Raw genomic sequence first — 19,704 nt, 5'->3', positions numbered from 1 at the left:
ATTCAAGAACTGCTTTAAATTTAGCTTTAACAACAGTCTCGTTAGTTTTTATTCCATAACTTCCTGAACAGATAATCTACTTTCTTGGAAACAAGAGAACTCACAGTAACCTAAGATGGTAAAACAGATTTAAAAAAGGCCAAATGTGCTAAAGTGGAGCAGCATGAGCAATTCCAGAACTTTCTTTTACATTTTATATAACTTTAAGTATAACTCTTATCTTATATTCATGCCTCATGAACTTAATATAAGACAAAGACAGAGTACAAATTACAAATGTCTTAAGATGCCCCTGATTTATTTACTTTATACAATAGTTTACAGTTGGACTAAGTTACTGCTTCCTATGCTATCAAATTCTTTAAATTATTCTTGGCTGCTTAATTCACTTAAAATCCAATGAAAAAATATTCTGATTTTAGAAATAATGTAAACCTTTTTTTTTAATGATTTGTTTTAAAATCCGTGTAATGGCTTGGTACAACCCAACTTCTTTAATAGGTTAATAAATCTAACTTAACAAGTGGAACGGTTTTAGATTGTAAATGTTCTGCGTAATACAAGCATGTAACTAATTACTTTGTTTCCTCTCTTTAGCTTGTGACCAGCTTTCTCTTGGCGTGGCAGCCATCTTTGGCCCCTCTCACAGTTCCTCTGCCAATGCAGTCCAGTCAATATGCAATGCTTTGGGTGTCCCACATATTCAGACCAAGTGGAAGCATCAAGTATCAGACAACCGAGACACCTACTATGTGAGCCTGTTTCCAGACTTCTCCTCCCTCAGCCGGGCTATTCTGGATCTAGTCCACTTCTTCAAATGGAAGACAGTTACTGTGGTTTATGATGATAGCACTGGTAAGAGTATTAACATGTTCTCTATTGTGCTGGTTCCCAGTATTAATCCATATTTTTAATTTATCTACAGATCATTTTCAATTGCTTTGAAAATGATTCATGTAGAGGTTTCATGATACCAGTTTTTTCCAGACTAAGTAGGAATATGAGTACTTCAAAACCAAATATTCATGACAAGTAGTTAACTAGTTAGTATTTATAATTCATACAACAACTTTTAAAAGCAAATACATTGAGAACAGTTTGGCTCTTCTTTTTAAGCTTACTGTCATGGTCTGTCAGTAAGCTTATAACCCACATGCACAATCAATCAGCAGACACCCGGATGAAATGACAATCAATGTTTATTTACAATATTTACAAACTTTCTCTATGTGAGCCTGTTTCCAGATTTTGGTTCAGTGATGCCCGGAGATGGGACTGAATGAATAAAATAACTGAAGGTTTGGGTTTGACAAGGAGATTCTTTGAATGAGGAAGTTAAAAAGTTATGTTACGGTTTGGAGGAGAGGAATATGGACATTGGGGAGAAGTTTGAAATATGTCAGTGAAATCCCAAATGGCCCAGTTTGCCATATGAGGTTTGGCTCGAAGGAGTTTGGTCCCAAAGAGCTGCTTGCAGATAATCCATTGGAGAATGAACAGGCAGAAGGACTTGAGAGGAACATGGAGTTCAAAGGGCTAGAGAGTACCAGTACAGAGGGATTATCAGGTGGGGTCACATTGTGTCAGCAGCCACACTGCTGCACATGTTGCCTTCAGAATTCAAGCAAGAATATTTTATTCCAACTATTTAAACAATTTACAATTAGGCTGATAAAATAATATACAACTCACATCCACCATAGATCACTTCTCTTTGCCAGGTGCAACTCCCACACGCAGCTTTGTTTAAAGTTGTCAGAAGACTTTTTTTAGCATAGCATCACTGTACCTCACACTGGCGAACGTTCAAGCCGCTGAATTTTTTATTTCTGAAAGCTTACTTGATCACCTGCCTTGATGCATGCAGCTACGTCTTTGTTATCCCTCTAATTATGACCAAAATATGAAGAAATAATTGTATTTTATTTGTCCTTTTATATGAATATTAATGTCTTTTTTCAAAATAAAAACTTACATTTTAGGAAAGCTCTATTCTGGTGCCCCTTTTGCTCACCATGTATATGTATCTTATTTAGAGGGACTTGACATATCGATAACTGATGATCTTACCTTGAACAAATAGCTTTAATATTGCTGGAAAGTAATATCTGACTCATTTATCAGCTCACCACATTTAATGCTTATGGCTCATTACGATGCATCTCATTCACTAATGTCAAATTTTTAGAATAACTTATTTTGTCAACATTGTGATGAACTGCCGTAGTACGCTGACAACGTTCTAGCTAATTTTAAAACAACACAATAAATGTGGGTAACCATGGTAACCAGTGAGCATCTAAAGCTCAAACTCCATGCGCATCCACTGTATTTACGAACAAATAATCCCTCTATAGATTAATCACCAGGTGCTGAATGCTTCTCTAAAAGCTCCTTATGTCCAGCATCAGGCCTTCAACATTAAGCACGACTGTGCTTAAGGTGACTAATCAAATCTGATGCATTAAAAGCATTGTTTTTCTCCTCGCCAAACTTTTAACATTTATTAATTGGGTAAATGATATTGTATTTTTTTTATTATTGAGATTATGCCAGATGTTTTCTGATATAAGGGAATTTCAAAATGACTTATTCCAGTTGGAAAGCTGTTTTCTCCAATTATACTGACACCGCTTGAACTCTGTGCAGGTCTCATACAGTTGAAGCACTTGTTTAAAAAAAAAAAAAAAAACGCCCACACCATCTAACATGTTATCGGTGCTATACGTTATGACATCAGGCTGATAAGAATGACTCAAAATTTCTTGTTATCGACTGATAAATATCGAGCCTGTAATTATTTTGCATCCCTTGTAATAGGCCTAAGTGATATTATAATGATAAATTATATTATTACAAGTATCCTTATAAAAACAAACACTGCATGGAAAATTATCTAGTAACAGAGAATATTCATATTTGCCAAATTACTACAAACTAATATATGAGGTGGCAGTTGATAATATATTGAGCCTTTTGGGAGCCAAAATTGTCTGCAAGGAGTGACTTTCTTCCTCTAGTGAAGAGAAAGAGAAAGTATTTGTCCTATAGTGGGGTTTAACTGTCCCCGTGACATCAGAGTTTTCTTCCTGAAACAACTCCTTTTTCCTGCTGCTGGGACCAGTGTTCCATCCATCCATCTATCCATTTTCTAATACTCTTATGGCTAGTGGGGTCACTGGAGGGGGTGGTATCTATTTCCAGTGGGCGAAAAGGGGGGTACACCATGGTAATACCAGCCCAGTACCATTATCATTTTTAATTATGTAAAGCACCTTGAAATGCCTTGCTGCTGAAATGTGCTATACAAATAAAATTTGATTGATTGATTGATTGATTGATTGATTGATTGATCATAATGCAGTAAGTCCAGTCATAAAAATATCTTGCTGCTAAATATTCCACACCAAGATGCACCAGATGCAAACTTGAAATCATAGGCATTCCTAATCTACAAATAACATGCAAACATGATTGCATTAGTTAAACGGGGAGAATAGCAGGTGCATTAAATTTAGCTTGTCTGCCTTCATGAATATGCAAAACATGAGCTGTTCATCAGAAAGCACAAAATACTAGGAGGAGGATATGCAAAATACAGCTGAGAAGAGATTTATTTTTGATTGAGTTTTCATTGTTTTCACTGTTGTATAGGACCACATTATATACTTATGGAAATCAAATGTATTATTATTATTATTATTATTATTATTATTATTATTATTACACCTCCTGGCTTTCATCTTCATCTTTACGGCTTATTTGCTCTTCAAAACTCTCCATGATGACAGCTGGTGTCACACAAAATCCTCATGAAAAGTGGACGGTCTGCACCACTTTTATCTGTAATCAAATGCAACAACAATCTTTGTCAGTTGTGCACATGCAGCCCCCCTGCCCCCCACCACAACTTAGTACTTCTTGTTTGTAATCTTTGCATATCAGGCCTTAATGTTTTAGTAGTATTAAACAAAGTAGGAATGGTTAGGAATGACAGGATCTAAGCCACAAAGTGACTTAGTGAAATAACAGCAAGATCAGTGGATGCTGAGAGGCAAGTGTACAGATGTGTCTCATGTTCTGAAAAGATTCCAACCTTTAAACTTCTGGTGGTTTTTACATAAGCTCAAGAACAATGTGTAGAGATACTCATGGAATAGGTTCCTATGGCAAAGTAGCTGCATCCAAATCTTCAAAAAAAAAAAAAAAAGCAGATTGAGTGGAGTCACATATGTGATCTCTGGGTTTGGAAGCTTCCTGGAGGACGGAACATGTCTAATTGCATTGAGTCAGATGAGTTTCTGTTGCTGAGCTTGGCCTCTTTGTTGCTGTGAAGTTAACTCTGAATGCCTCAGCATGCAAAGGCATTTTGAACAATTGGCATATACATCCTGTCCAAAACAGAAAAATTAAAAAAGGGGGTAAAAAAATCATTGTAACCAAATTTAAATCTTCCATCTTAAAATTTTTTAGACTTTGAAATAGTGTAATTTTTATTATTCATCATGTCTGAGTGAATATTTATCTGGGAAAAGCTTTTTTACTGTTTAATTTTGCAGTCTTACCTCAAAGGTGACATTATGCCAGTAGGTTGATGTATGTAGCATATGCTGGAGGTCATATTGTGTGTGCTAGCCTAAGGTAAAACTGCCAGGCCTCCCAAAGCTTCATCTAGCCAGGAAGCTGGAGTTAGTATAGACGGACTGGTCATATTGCATAATATCATAGGCGTAGGAACCGGGGGATACAGGGGGGACATGTCCCCCCCCAATATCGGAGAGAGTCACATTCGTCCCCCCAATAATTTCACCGCAGTTGCGAATAATTTTATAATCTTCCACTCACATGCTTTTATTTTGAAGGCACACAACAGCGCATTCAGCAGAGTGCTTGCATGTTTTAGGGAGAAAACTAAAACATGCAGGATGTCGGCCCTTGAGGACCGACTTTGGGCACCCCTGTGCTTGTGGGTCACTTTTGACCCACAAGACAACATAAGCTATTTGCCTCTGACTAGTAAATTTTACAACACGCAGCCAGCACAGACCACCTTTCTTAATCCGGTTTCTGTTGCCGATGTCGGAAGTTTTATTTTTAGTACAAGGTCTCTGCACCTCACACTGCTCCCTGTTCAGCCTGCTGCACTTTTCTTCTCAGATTGTTTTCTCATCATTTATCCACTTACCACCTGCATGTAACACGTGTGGGTCATTGAGGTGTATTTGTTACGGCGCTATTGGCACGTCAGGGTTCAGGATAAGAATGACGATCGCAGAGTGTGTACCGATCAGATACCCAGATGACCCCGAGGCAATCATGAAGCAGTATGACGGTTCCGTTCTTTAATCGGCGGTTTTGGTGTGTGTGGTTCTACAACAAATGAATAAATAAAAATTACAATCTACCATGAATATATACACTCATTTACAACAAATTACAATCATGTTCCATTGCAAGTAAAGTTAAACAAAGTAGAACAAAGCGACCAAACATATTATGTGTTACCGTACTAGCATATAAATTAGCTTAGCATACCCTTCGCTTATGTTAAATAAAGTCTAACAGAGAATGTTGAAGCTACTTATATAAACATATCTCGAACATAAATACACTGCAACCTACCACTCATATGGACGCACACTTGAACAAACCCACGAAACCGCTAACAAACACCACATCTGCTGCTCTGTACAGCTTCTCGAACAATGTCTTATGAAAGGAAAAAATATATCACCCTCAAACGGCCGCGCCACCTGGTGGCGAGGCTAGGGACTACAGCACGGCCTTCAGAACAGCCGCCCCCAAACTTGCAACCGCAAGTTTGCAGCATAAAGCTCACTGTCCATCTGATTCTGGCACTGCAGGTAGACGGATAAGGCGGCTCACTGGCCGTATGTACATGCGGTCTTTCACCTTGACCTCTGCAGACCGGATCAAGCCATCCGCTCCCGGGAATACTCTGCTGATCGCTCCTATAGGCCATGAGGCTCTGGGGAGTTGTGGATCCACTATCATCACCACAGCACCCATCTGAATAGGAAAAGTGTCCTTTTGCCACTTCGACCGAGTCTGCAGTGTGGGCAGGTAGTGGCGTATGAACTGTGTCCAGAAACGATCTGATAACACTTGACAGGTCCTCCAATGTCGCTGTCCAATGAGCTCTGAGTCGTGATATAACACTTGCGGTAGGGAAGGGTCTAGCCGCCCCATCAGCAACAGATTTGGGGTAATGGGATCTGGGTCGGCTAGATCTGATGATACGTACCCCAAAGGTTTCGAGTTGAGTATTCCCTCAATCTCGATCAACACTGTTTGCAGGATTTCCTCCTGAACAACCTGTGAGCCTATTGTAGATTTCAGAGCTGCCTTTATAGATCTGATTTCTCGTTCCCAGGATCCTCCAAAGTGGGGAGCACTGGGAGGATTAAATCGAAACGTTATTTGATGTTCTGCTAATTGGGATTGTAAGGAGGGATGAAGAGCATGAAAGGACTGCTGCAGCTCTTTTTCTCCTCCGCGAAAATTAGTTCCTTGATCGCAGAGTATCTCAGCTGGTTTACCTCGGCGAGAGACAAATCTTCTTAATGCCATGAGGAATGAGTCAGAACTGAGGCTAGACAGCACCTCAATATGAACGGCACGAGTTGTCAAGCATTTGAAGAGCAGACCCCAGCGCTTTTCCATTCGCCGACCAACTTTCACTTGAATTGGACCAAAACAATCGATTCCTGTTGAAAAGAAGGCTGGATGATTCAATCGGAGGCGTGCCAGGGGAAGGTCTGCCATCTTCGGATTGACAGGCTGAGCTCTCCATTTCTGGCACTCAGGGCAGGAGCGCTGTTCACTCCTTATGGCTTCACGGCCCCTAAGAATCCAATATTTCCTTCTCAACTCTGCAAACAATCTCTCTGCTCCAGGGTGCTTTAAATCACTGTCAGCCTGCCGAATGAGTAGCTTGGTAACAGGATGTTTAGGATCTAATACTACTGGATGAGTGATAGCAGGTTCCAAATCGCTGCATTGTCTGAGTCTGCCACCTACTCTGATGAGTTGAAGTGATTCGTCAAATTCCGGTGCCAGGGTGACTAAACGACTGGATGAATGAACTGGTTTCCCGGTGGTCAGCCACTGGATCTCATCTGGGAAACTGTCTCTCTGAGCAGATTTTAGGAGAGTAAGTTCAGCCTCTTTGTAGTTCTCTGCTGTGAGATTATCACCAGTTGACCCCTGAAGGCATTTAGCAGCTTCCTTTAAGAGGTCATTAAAACTGGCAAATTTCTGTGCATCTGGAAGTGGACAGGGTTCAGCAGTTACAACCAAGCAAGTGGCTGCTCTACGCTGCTCCTCAACGAAGTCGGTGCATGGTATAATTGGATGCTCCGGCCACTGACTCTGTGGGAGTTGCAGAAAGGATGGTCCGCATGCCCACCGGGACTGGCAGGTGAGGTCTCGCAGTCGTTTACCCCTAGTTAGATCATCTGCAGGGTTGTCAGATGTTGCCACATATCGCCAAGCCCAGCTATCTGTCAGTTCTTGGATTTCAGCAACTCGAGTTCCTACAAATACCTTGAAGTGGCAGGAATCTGACTGAATCCATGTTAGAACAGTGGTGGAGTCCGTCCACAACACCACTTTGAATAATGGTAGGGTGAGCTCTTTGGTCAACAGGCTGGCGAGTTGAGCTCCTGTTAAAGCTGCACAGAGTTCCAGACGTGGCATGGACAACTGCCGTTTAGGAGCCACTCTGGAACGTGCGGTCAGGAAAGCAACTTCCACCTTTCCAGCCGGATCTTCCGTCCGTAGATATGCAACACTTCCGTATGCCTGTTGTGATGCATCACAAAAGATGTGCACCTCACGTTGACTGTCAGTTTTGTCCAGCTCGGGGCTTACATAACAACGCTGCAAACTGACATTGTCCAGATGTTGCAGCTCCTCTTCCCATTCAGTCCATGCAGAAAGCAGATCACTCGGTAACAGTGGATCATCCCACTCACGCTTTTTGTCCCATAGCCGTTGGACTAGTACTTTGGCCCTTGTCGTGAAAGGGACGAGGAAGCCTAGGGGGTCGTATTGACTTGCCAGAACCCGATAGATGTTCCTCATAGTGGGAGGATTACGATTCAAGGGCCTGGATTTATACTGTAGAGTGTCAGAGTTGCACATCCACCGCAAGCCAAGAGCAGGTTCTTGGGGATCCATATTGGTTTGATTCAACCACTGTTCACTGTTTTCCGACCTTAACTCCTTTGGTAGATGGCCAATGAGATCTGGGGTGTTGCTGGCCCACTGCCTGAGCTCAAATCCTGCTTCTGATAATAGTGACCTTAATTTCTCCACTACTTCTTTAGCCACATCTGGAGAAGAAAAGCTCTGCAACCAATTATCAACATAGAAGTTCTTCTCAATGGAGTCACAAACATCCTCTCCCTGCTGACAGTGATCATGGACATGTCTCTGAAGTGCGTATATGGCGCAGCAAGGAGAGCATGTTGTTCCGAATGGGAGCACCTGCCATTCATACACTTTGGGAGGGGTGTCCCTTTGCAGATCACGCCAGATAAAACGTAGCAGTGGTTGATCTTCCGGCAGCAGTCTCACCTGGTGGAACATTCCCTTGATGTCGCTACTAATTGCAATGGAGTGTTCTCTGAAGCGTAATAGCACACCAAGGAGAGAGGCCCCCAGGTTTGGGCCTGGCAACAGTAGCTCGTTGAGGTTCTGGTCTTTGTAAGTGAATGAGCAATTAAACACCACACGGTTCTTACCGTTATGTGTCACCATGTGGTGGGGGATGAACCACGATTCCTTTGAAGCCCTCATCTCCTCTTCACTTACTTCTCTCACATAGCCAGTCACTATTAACTTAGTGATCTCTGCTTGATAAGCTTTAGCCTTCACTGGATCTCGATGAAGGCGCTTCTCTGTGCCACGTAGACTGGGAAGAACCGCCACAGGTGATACTTGTAGTGTAGGCATATCACTGACACGCAGAAGGGGCGTTGCATATCGGTTTACACCTTCAATATTCAGTCTGATCGTTTTCCCCTCCAGAAGCTTCATAGCTTGCTCTTCCCTCCGTGACCGTGTCACTAGTTTCTCACTTCTGTACGGCATAATGTCAAGTTGCCATAGTCTTTCTACTTGACTTAACAGGTCTGATTGAGGTGAGGCAGCTGAAAGAAAGAGGCATTGTTGAGGTTGTGCAGAGTGTCGAGGGGACGGGACAGGTCCTTGTAGTACCCAACCCAGCCTAGTTTTGACTGCAGCTGGACCGCCTGGTGGGCCTAGCCGCACAGGTTGGATGGGGGTGACTAAGTGGGGACAGTCTGATCCAATCAAAATGAGCGGCTGAGCATTCGAAAATGAATGCAAAGGAAGCTTCCTCAAATGTCTATACTTTTGCTGCAGTGCTTTCACTGGGTATGAATGTTGAGCCAAACCTAGATCATCTGCTGTGAAGGCTCTCTCGATGGTAAATGTTTTGGATGGTTGACTGGCAGAGGAGACTTTGACTGTCACTGATTCACCATGCAGTGTTCTCAGTCCTTGCCTTACTGTACGTAAAGTAAGACTCTCTGCGGTGCCCTGTAGCTGAAGCTTCTGAATGGCCTCTGGGAGAAGAATTGTCCTCTCCGAACCATCATCTAGTATGGCAAACGTCTCAAGGGTGTGTTTCCCATTCCGCAGCAAAACTTTGCTTATCTTCAGAAGCACTTGGTTGCAACCTGAACGACGGTCCAGATAGAGCACATCAGTAGATGATTTACTGCCCAGTTCACTGACATGTTCCATTGGTGTTGTAGGCAGAGCAGCTCTGGTATTCACTTCATGCAGGGCCTCTAGATGTTTTCCTTTGCATGTGTTGCATTGCACTCTAAGTCGACACTGAGCTGCCTGGTGGTGTCGTCCACAACGCCAGCAGCGATTATTGGATTTAATCCAGGTGGACTTCTGCTCCTTTGTCAGCAGCCTGAAGTTCGAACATTGATCTAGAAAATGGAGAGTGTTATTACAATAAGGACAAAAAGCTGTGGGCTTGCCTTGGACCTCAGCATGGGAGGGGTTTGTGGCCAAGGGTCTCTGAGGGGCAGCATCGTATGTTGAGCCATGTAACACAGTAGCAGTCCCTCTTGAGGTTCTCTTATCTCTTTTGAGGCCATTTCTGTCTCTCAGTCTCTCTTCCACCTTGATGGACCGATCTCCACCCTCTTGAATGATCAGTTCATACTCCAGCCACTCTGCAAAGTCTCTCAATGAGGGTATTCCACTTTTCTGTGGGTAGAGGTAGCGGCGGAAAGCAGCACGCATGTCTTGGGGTAGCTTTCGTGTGAGTCTTGCTACATGAGAGCCGCATTGTAACTCTATGTGTCCATCTTCCCCAAGTTGCTCTAACATGCCAACCAACGCACGCACTCTCAATGCAAACTTCCTGAATCCTGTTGTGTCACTTGTGCGAATATTGGGCTCATCCATAAGCTCTGCTATTCTCTGAAGAGACAGTTGGTGAGGCTGGCCGTAATGTGTAGTGAGTGAAGCCATCGTATCAGAGTATGGGCGAAGTGAATTACTGTAGGAGTCGGCAATTAAAAGAGCTTCTTCAAATTTAAGGTGGTCACATAGCACCTGATATTTGAACCTCTCTGTTGCGTCGGCCGGGAGAATATTCTCTAGGGCGAGTCTTAATCTGGCGAATTGCCTAGGATCATCCTTTGTGAACTCTGGTATTGATGGCAATGGTCCTCTGTAGGTCTTCTCCCTTGTAGCTATGGCCATTGCAGGATCTGATGGGTGGGTAGGGGAGTGCATGTTGGTGTCCAAACTAGGTCCAGCTCGTGGGTGAGATAAGGGGGTGGACTGTGGCACTCGGGGTTGAAAGTCAGGAGCTCTGGTGACTGCAGCTGCAGTTTGTTGTTGTACTTGTAGCTCTTGTAAACGTTGGCTAAGCTCTTGTACGATGGCCGGTGGAGGTGGAGGAGGTGGAGCCACCTGTTGGTGTTGGAGATCTGGATAGTCACCCGGAAAAAGGATTGGAGGTGGTGGTAGTGGCCACTCTCCAGCTACATCCTGTGTGGGGCATACATTGGGCTGCTCCTGCTTCAGGGTAAAGGGCTGCGTCGTTTGACGTGTGGAGAGCCAAGTGTCATCAGCCGAAATGTAACCATCTGGCTGCTGTGCTGAGTGTAGGCTAGTTGATCTCATCGTGGCAACATTACGATCCATCTGCCTCCTCATGTCTTTAACCATTAGCTGCAGTCGATTATTATCCTCTTGCAATTGCTGCACAATTGTCATAAGCTCATGTGGGATGCTGGGTAACACTGGTGTCTGTCCAACAGCTCCAACAAAACCATTAGTCTGTATGAGGGGCGTCACCTCGGCGGATCCCTCTCTACTGTGAAGCTGTTCCAACATAGTGTTTGACGGCAGTGTATATCCCTCATAATCCGCCAGCCATTCTGGTGGTCGCACAGCCCTCCGAGGACGTGCACCAGCTCGCTCGGGGTCATAATCCATATCCACTCTGTAATCTCCACGATCCGGCTCGAAGGACCAATTTGTTACGGCGCTATTGGCACGTCAGGGTTCAGGATAAGAATGACGATCGCAGAGTGTGTACCGATCAGATACCCAGATGACCCCGAGGCAATCATGAAGCAGTATGACGGTTCCGTTCTTTAATCGGCGGTTTTGGTGTGTGTGGTTCTACAACAAATGAATAAATAAAAATTACAATCTACCATGAATATATACACTCATTTACAACAAATTACAATCATGTTCCATTGCAAGTAAAGTTAAACAAAGTAGAACAAAGCGACCAAACATATTATGTGTTACCGTACTAGCATATAAATTAGCTTAGCATACCCTTCGCTTATGTTAAATAAAGTCTAACAGAGAATGTTGAAGCTACTTATATAAACATATCTCGAACATAAATACACTGCAACCTACCACTCATATGGACGCACACTTGAACAAACCCACGAAACCGCTAACAAACACCACATCTGCTGCTCTGTACAGCTTCTCGAACAATGTCTTATGAAAGGAAAAAATATATCACCCTCAAACGGCCGCGCCACCTGGTGGCGAGGCTAGGGACTACAGCACGGCCTTCAGAACAGTATCTAATTTACTAATCTCAATCTGGTAACATAACTGTTTTATCACGCTTTGATAAGTAGTTGAAGTATGCTGATAACATGCTGCCTAATGTTAAAACGGCAAGACCAATGCAAGTAACCATAGCAATCAGTGACAGTTCAAATCCAGTCTGGTTCTTTCTGCAGACAGGTTTGCATTCATCTATTGTGTTTACAAACAAAAAATCCTTCTATATTGATTTTTATGGTTAATTTTTATGGAAGAAGAGTGAAGTGGGATTCAATCAATCTTGTTTAAAGTCCAATATGAAGTTTCCAGTCATTGGTGGTTTGGGTTGCCATGTCATCTACTGGTTTTGGACCAGTGGATTTTGTGATGTCCACATCAACACATCCATTAATCAGAAAGCTTCAGAGCACTTCATGCATGCTTCTTCTGGCAAACTTTATGGAGATGCTGATTTCATATTCCAGCGGGACTTGACACTGCCAAAAGTACCAAATGTTGCTTCAGTGACCATGGTGTTCCAGTGACAGCAAACTGGCCTGGACAGATTCCATTAGAGAGGTTTTTCTCAATTGGTTTCTGTCATGCCCCCTAGAGAACATACACTCATAAATTCCTTATCTTCCCCCAAAAAGTATTAAAATACTACTATTGAACCTGATGGTATTTAATTGCTTATCTGTACAAAACACTGGCACCAGGTCTATTAAATTGTACACATCTTGGTGGTACCATTGGTACCATTCTGCACACAATCACCTAAAGCAAAGTAATGCAATGAGCTAATTTTGTTGTTTTAAGTCTTAAAACAATTTCTAAGTTCAGTTTATTAACTCAGTCTGAAATATTTAATCAAGATGATGTGATTCTCAAAAGAGAAAAAAATGCAAATGATTTACTGGTATGTGCATGAATAGACCCAACACTGACGCTTTTTTAAAACTATATAAATCACTTGTCAGTTTCATGTGCTTATTTGTTTTTACACATTAGGACACGATGTAGAGCTAAAAATATCTATTATTAATTTATCTATCTAAACCAGTGTTTCTCAACCTTTTTGGGCCAGCGCCCCCCTAGCCTTTATCCAGGTCCCCCCCTTTCCCCACCAAAGAATTTGCAGGCTACTTTGCACTGAGCATTATTTTATCATTAATATTACTATCACTATTGTAGATGTTTTGATTTTTATGCTTGTTTCTATATTTATCATCAAAAATAATTTCCCAGAGAACAAAAAAGCCATGGGAATAGAAATAATTTTCACAAGTGTCTACGAAAAATGCAATGAACATTCATCTTAAAATTTATAGGCCTAACAGCAGCCAACCAGAGTGGAAAAAATATTCTTATTCTTTGCCATTTTCTAATGGTTAAATATTCCACAAAATGACCAGATAAAAGATGTTCAACAATACCAGTTTAAACTTTGAACTATTTGCAAAACGACTGAGCTCTGCAACATTAAAACATGGATAGAACTGTAACTACATTAATCATAACTCTTCTTCTCTTCAGTGTTTCTGTCAGTTTCTGGTGGTGCAGCTCTGTGCTGCCTTCAGGAGAATGGGACATCAGAGTATCATCCATAAAACTTCACCCACATGGCATTTATTGTGCAAACCAGAGCTTTCAGTGGAAAAACTAAAGTTCCAGGTCCTTTTAATGCCATACAAATATGAGACAGAAACATGGATTATATGTTTATATAGATCTGTCTATTGATTTATAGATTAATAGTTTTACTGGACAGAAATTACAAAGAACAATCAGCCTCATGACATTAACACTGACATGAAAAATAATATTGAAATAATAAATATATCAAATCTAATTAAAAACATAAATAAGTGATCAGTTATTTACTGTTATGGTTTGTAAGATATATTTAGTCTCAGTACTAGATGTGGTCTCAACAAACCCATGACATTTCAACAATATTTTACCTTTTATCTGGAAATAGTGTCTGTTTATACTTGCCATACAGTCCTCTGTATTAATTATTGCTCTAAAGGTCTTGCCATACCAGTTTCTTCCTCTGTATTTACTTTAGTTTCTTAGTTTATTCTTACATTTTGTTCTTCAATCATTTTCATTTAGTTTCCTTTGATTAGTATTATCCTCTCTTGGTTTATTGCTATGTCCACTTAAGTTTATTTCCTGTTACTAGATTTCTTTTATCGTTTATTGACGCTCACCATCAGTAATCTTCACTCATCACCTGCTGCGCTGCCTAATCATTATGTTTTGATTTTTCACTGTTCAGCGTCAGATTTTCTGTTTTTATGCCATAATTCACATCTAGTTCGTCGCTCCGTTTTATGTCCTGCTTCTATTGTTTCAGAGTTTTGCGCAATGTGCGCGTCGATTATTATTTTTTTTAACTCCCTAAGGTGCGCAGCATTCGGGAAACGTATTGATGGGGAAAGGCAGACTGACATAAACCTTTTAAAACTTAAAACAACGGAAACAATTTCTGTATTCTGATTATTGAAATTTAAAAGTGCTGTGTTGTTCTATCACACCCGTTTCATACCAGACCACTTATAGCACCGGTGTTAACGCTATAAAATGAACGCTCTCTTTCATTGTATCACCCATGGATGGTTTTCTTTATTTAAATATGTTCATTTTTCAGAGGGATACAAAGTCAGAGTATCGTGATTTTAGTAATTACGTGTTTATAAAAGCGATTTTCTGTTGTCCTTCCATGGAAGCGGGCAGCTTGTAAACGGAAATAAAACATTTTTTAATATAAGTTGCTGCTTAGACATGATTACAGAACTGCCAAAACATATGTACAAAAATCCTCAATAAAACATAATTCTGGTTTAATTCTGGTGTAATGTGGAACTGATGCGGTGAAGCTAACAGTAGCAAGAGAACGAAGCTGCGCCAAGAAACTACAAACACTGCAGAGAAGAAGAGCTGCTATCGATACAGTTGCAGCAAAGCATGAGTTAATGTTACGAAATACAGTTTTACCAAGTTGCTCAAAGTCTAAACTGGTGCATTTAAGGTGTAAAGTTTACCTTCGACCAAACGCCCCACAAAGGAATCCCAGCACCCTCCTTTTGTAAAAATTTCCACCAGCGCCCCCCTCCGTCCTCCTTGCTCGCATGAACTGATCAGTAGATTACTGCAAGCGAACGCAAAACCTTTTGCGAGGGGACGCAAAAAAAAAAAAAATTCCTCATGTCCCCTGGAGAGCTCCGTAAACACGTGGCTACACAGTGTCACACACAATATGACAGCAGACAGCTGCTCCTCTCTCTTGCAGGTACTGCGTACCCCCGCTAAATCTTTTTGGGGTACGCAGTACCTGATCGTACCCGCCTACTTTCACCCCTGGGGGTAACACTATTCTGTAGTTAAGGTAGAAAGATGATAATCACACATTATAGTCTACCAACCCCTCAGAGAAAAACTAGGTGACAAAATTTACACCCTTTCTTTTTTCTGTCTGTTTTTGAAAACATGATTATTGTAGTGATATGGTGCAGTTAGGCTTCCGTAGCCAGATGCAGACTGATGAGCATGCGCTGTACATCCAGTTGTTGTATAGTTGCATTAAGAGAAATAAAGCTGAGTTCTACAAGCTACACAATGGGTCCACGTTGAGTTCTTCATAAAATATAGCCGTCTATGACAATTATCTTGTTTTTCTAGGCAGCATGGCTATTATCACTGTTCTTATCTTCTACTGACTGCTACTAACATGGTCAACATCAAGTACTAAAGCAGGAATTAACCATTTCATTTCAGATACAGGTGAATTTGTAGTCTGGTAAAAGCCAGCTCCTCATTCTACACTTTGCTTTTTCCAGATGGTCTGGATCCTCGACTATTTAGAAACAATTACTTCCCAAAGGCATGGACTCTGTTGAAGCTTTAAATGTTACCCAAAAGCTAACATTTTGCTGTGATGTTTATAATGCGAGGTTTACTGATAATTGCCAGTGCTGTAAACAACCATCCATCACGAAGAAGAGAGAAGTGCTTAGCTGAGCAAGATGGCTGTTAATATTAATTCAATATTTGGATGCCTGACCTGAGTGACTTCTTTCACTTCCTCCGCTGCCATTCATAAAACTGTAGGCAGACTACAATTCTAAAACACTGTAGAAAATCATTGTCATCATTAACTACTTATGTTCACTGATTGGCCTGATGGAAACTCTATTGGAGAAATTTAGCTAAATGGGAGAAAGCCCAGATTGGGAGATGAACAACGATTGAGTGGCATTGCATTGGAAGGCAGATTAGAGGGTATGGAGGTTTGCTGTTTGGTCTGTGAGTGATACCATGTGCAGGTCCTTCTCAAAAAATTAGCGTATTGTGATAAAGTTCATTATTTTCCATAATGTAATGATAAAAATGAAACTGTCATATTTTTTAGATTCATTGCACACCAACTGAAACATTTCAGGTCTTTTATTGTTTCAATACTGATGATTTTGGCAAACAGCTCATGAAAACCCAAAATCCCTGTCTCAAAAAATTAGCATATCATGAAAAGGTTCTCTGAACAAGCAGTTAACCTCATCATCTGAATCAACAAAGTAACTCTAAACACCTGCAAAAGATTCCTGAGGCTTTTAAAACTCCCAGCCTGGTTCATTACTCAAAACTGCAATTATGGGTCAGACTGCTGACCTGACTGCTGTCCAGAAGGCCATCATTGACACCCTCAAGCAAAAGGGTAAGACACAGAAAGAAATTTCTGAATGAATAGGCTGTTCCCAGAGTGCTGTATCAAGGCACCTCAGTGGGAAGGAAAACGTGTGGCAGAAAACGTTGCACAACGAGAAGAGATGACCGGACACTGAGGAAGATTGTGGAGAAGGACCGATTCCAGACCTTGGGGGAAGCAGTGGACTGAGTCTGGGGTAGAAACATTCAGAGCCACCGTGCAAAGGCGTGTGCAGGAAATGGGCTACAGGTGCCGCATTCCCCAGGTCAAAGGTCAAGCCACTTTTGAACCAGAAACAGCGGCAGTAGCGCCTGACCTGGCCTACAGAGAAGCAGCACTGGACTGTTGCTCAGTGGTCCAAAGTACTTTTTTCGGATGAAAACAAATTTTGCATGTCATTCGGAAATCAAGGTGCCAGAGTCTGGAGGAAGACTGGGGAGAAGGAAATGCCAAAAGGCCAGAAGTCCAGTGTCAAGTACCCACAGTCGGTGATGGTCTGGGGAGCTGCTGGTGTTGGTCCACTGTGTTTGATCAAGGGCAGGTCAATGCAGCTATCAGGAGGTTTTGGAGCACTTCATGCTTCCATCTGCACACTAGATAGCACACTTCTTATAATGCTACCCTAATCTTCTCTAACTTTACTTTGAAGGGCATTTCTTTAACCCTGCTATGGTCAGGAGAAGTGCAGCAAATGTTACGGTCAGACAGCGGGGAACAGGGGTGGGTTGTGCTGTCTATCAGTTTGTGAAACCACAAAGAAAACTCGTAAAAGCGCACACAGTGTCAGTACAACTTCACCAGACCACATGCAGAGTCCCAATTACCCCATCTCTTAAGACGGTGGGAGGACTAATAAAAGACTTTTACAACAACCAACCTTATTTCTTGTAAACAAGAGAAATACAAATAAATGGTATTATGCCTAAACAGGCATGGAATGAATGGGGACAAGTTCTGCTCCAAAATCTCCTAACCCCAGACTTTTTTCTACTATCATAACAAAATTATTTAAACCAGAGGAGCTACAGTGCATGGCTCAAAATTTTAATGGTTTTAGAATGTAACTTTTTAAAACCACGGTAAACCCTCCTTACTCACCTTCCAAAATGTTTCCCTTTTGTCTTATTAGGTTGGACAATTTTAGATGTCCCTTTTTGTCTTTGCATTTCTTTCTAATGGTTTATAGACTGACAGAGTTTAGTGGCTTGGTTTCTCTGATAGCTGAGCTGCCCTTAAAGTATCCCCCATCCCATCCCCCCACTTTACTGTTGCCAAACAGGTTCTAATTTAGTGATTTTGTGATTCCCACTGGTCTAACCTGTGTGACTTGAGAAATATTTTAGGATCTTATTTTGTTTTGGAAGGTGGGGGGCGGGGGGTGGGGTAGTTTTACTCCTTCATTATTCTGTGTTTGTCTTAGTTCTTATTTTGTTTAGATCAGCCTTGGATCTGTTTGAGTTTAGTTGATGCCGCTTTCAGTTTTTTTAGTTTACATAATATGTATTGCCTGTGTTTAGTTTGTGTCAGTTAGATTTGATTTCCCAGTTCCTTTCTGATTGAGTAAAGACTGTGAGGCTGTTGCCAAGCCCTCCTCAGCTGAGATGTGTTTATATTTGCCTGGAAACCCTTAATGACTGACTCACTTATGCTCCTTACCTTAGTAGAGCAGTTAGGCTACATTAGCTGAAATATATTTAATGCGACCTCCTATCCATGCTTCAGCTACAGTTCCCCACCTCTACACCTGTTTCTGTTACCTCTTCACCTTAACCACCGGTCTCCGTTGATCCTGTTGTTTAGTCCTCTCATGACAGATGCCACTGCTCCAGCCCCAGAGGAACCTCCATAGCTACTCTGGGAGGTTGGGCTAGTGCCTGCACTGCTTCATGTTGCCTCCTCTATTATTTCCTTGCCTCAGAGTCTTAAAGATTGTTCCTTGCCCCAGAGAAGCAGCAGCTCCACTTTCTGCTGGCACATCTGAAGCCTCTCTTTCAGTCTTTCAGTTGCAGCACCAGCAGTTTCTTGCTCCTCTGGCAAAAGATTTTCCTCCATCCGCTGCAGAACAACCAACAGCCCGTCTGCAGTAGCTCAGTCATTTGCACCAGTTCCTCTATTTGCAGCAGAACTCGCAACAGTTTGTTTGCCTGCAGCAGAACCAGTACCCTCTCCTCGTGCATCTAAACCACAGGACTCTGCAGGCCTGGTGGCATGGTCAGCCATTGGGGGACATTGCTCACCCACAGAGTCAACCGTGCCCCTCCTGGACTGGAAGTTGTTTGTCGTTTTTACCTTAGAATGGCCAACTCTTTGTTATTCCTATATCAATTTGATATAGTAGGAGCTTCCTCACACCTCTGTCACTTTTTTCAGCAGTTAAATCAGTTGTTAACACGTCGTAACCTGTTTTTCCGAGCCGCCTTCAAACGCAACATGAATGCTGAGCTCTGGGTTTACACCTGTGTGGCATTGAAGGAGACCTGCTGCTGCTGTGCAGAGCTACGCAGGTGTGTTAGAATCATGGCAGCAAATCATCCATCCATTTTCTTGCACCCTTGTCCCTCAGTGGGGTCGGGAGGGTTGCTGGTGCCCATCTCCAGCTAACGTTTTGGGCGAGAGGCGGGGTACACCCTGGACAGGTCGCCAGTCTGTTGCAGGGCAACACAGAGACAAACAGGACAAACAACCATTCACCCTAACCCACACACACACACACACACACCTAGTGACAATTTGGAGAGGCCAATTAACCTGACAGTCATGTTTTTGGACTGTGGGAGGAAACCGGAGTACCCAGAGAAAACCCACGCATGCACAGGGAGAACATGCAAACACCACGCAGAAAGACCGGGAATCAAACCCAGAACCTTCTTGCTGCAAGGCAACAGCTCTACCAA

The 19,704-nt window shown here is 42.2% G+C and overlaps 2 protein-coding genes across 8 annotated transcripts in view; one reads left to right on the top strand and one right to left on the bottom strand.

Moving 5' to 3' along the window:
* LOC103478802 (glutamate receptor, ionotropic, kainate 2) overlaps window positions 1–19,704 on the top strand; it is a 549,772-nt gene that overhangs the window by 144,966 nt on the left and 385,102 nt on the right. For 6 of the 7 annotated variants that reach the window (XM_081616747.1, XM_008432853.3, XM_008432852.3 and 3 more), the window contains one exon: window positions 598–855. The exons of the other annotated variant lie outside the window; for it this stretch is intronic. In XM_081616747.1, coding sequence (XP_081472873.1) covers window positions 598–855 — 258 coding nt within the window. The remainder of the gene's footprint in view (window positions 1–597; window positions 856–19,704) is intronic. 7 annotated transcript variants of the gene reach the window in all.
* On the bottom strand, window positions 9,150–12,130 carry LOC145547612 (uncharacterized). The gene is made up of 4 exons (XM_081597312.1): window positions 11,959–12,130; window positions 10,044–11,706; window positions 9,559–9,728; window positions 9,150–9,287 (listed from the first exon to the last, which is right to left on the bottom strand). The coding sequence occupies exons 2-4, from the start codon at window positions 11,515–11,517 to the stop codon at window positions 9,150–9,152; spliced, it is 1,782 nt and encodes a 593-aa protein (XP_081453438.1). The 5' UTR covers window positions 11,518–11,706; window positions 11,959–12,130.

The sequence above is a fragment of the Poecilia reticulata genome, chromosome 16 (genome assembly GCF_904066995.2).
Source record: "Poecilia reticulata chromosome 16, P_reticulata-male-v2, whole genome shotgun sequence".
Classification (NCBI taxonomy): Eukaryota; Metazoa; Chordata; class Actinopteri; order Cyprinodontiformes; family Poeciliidae; genus Poecilia; species Poecilia reticulata.
The sequence above is the reverse complement of the archived record's forward strand: the minus strand, read 5'-3'. Positions and strand labels throughout refer to the sequence as shown.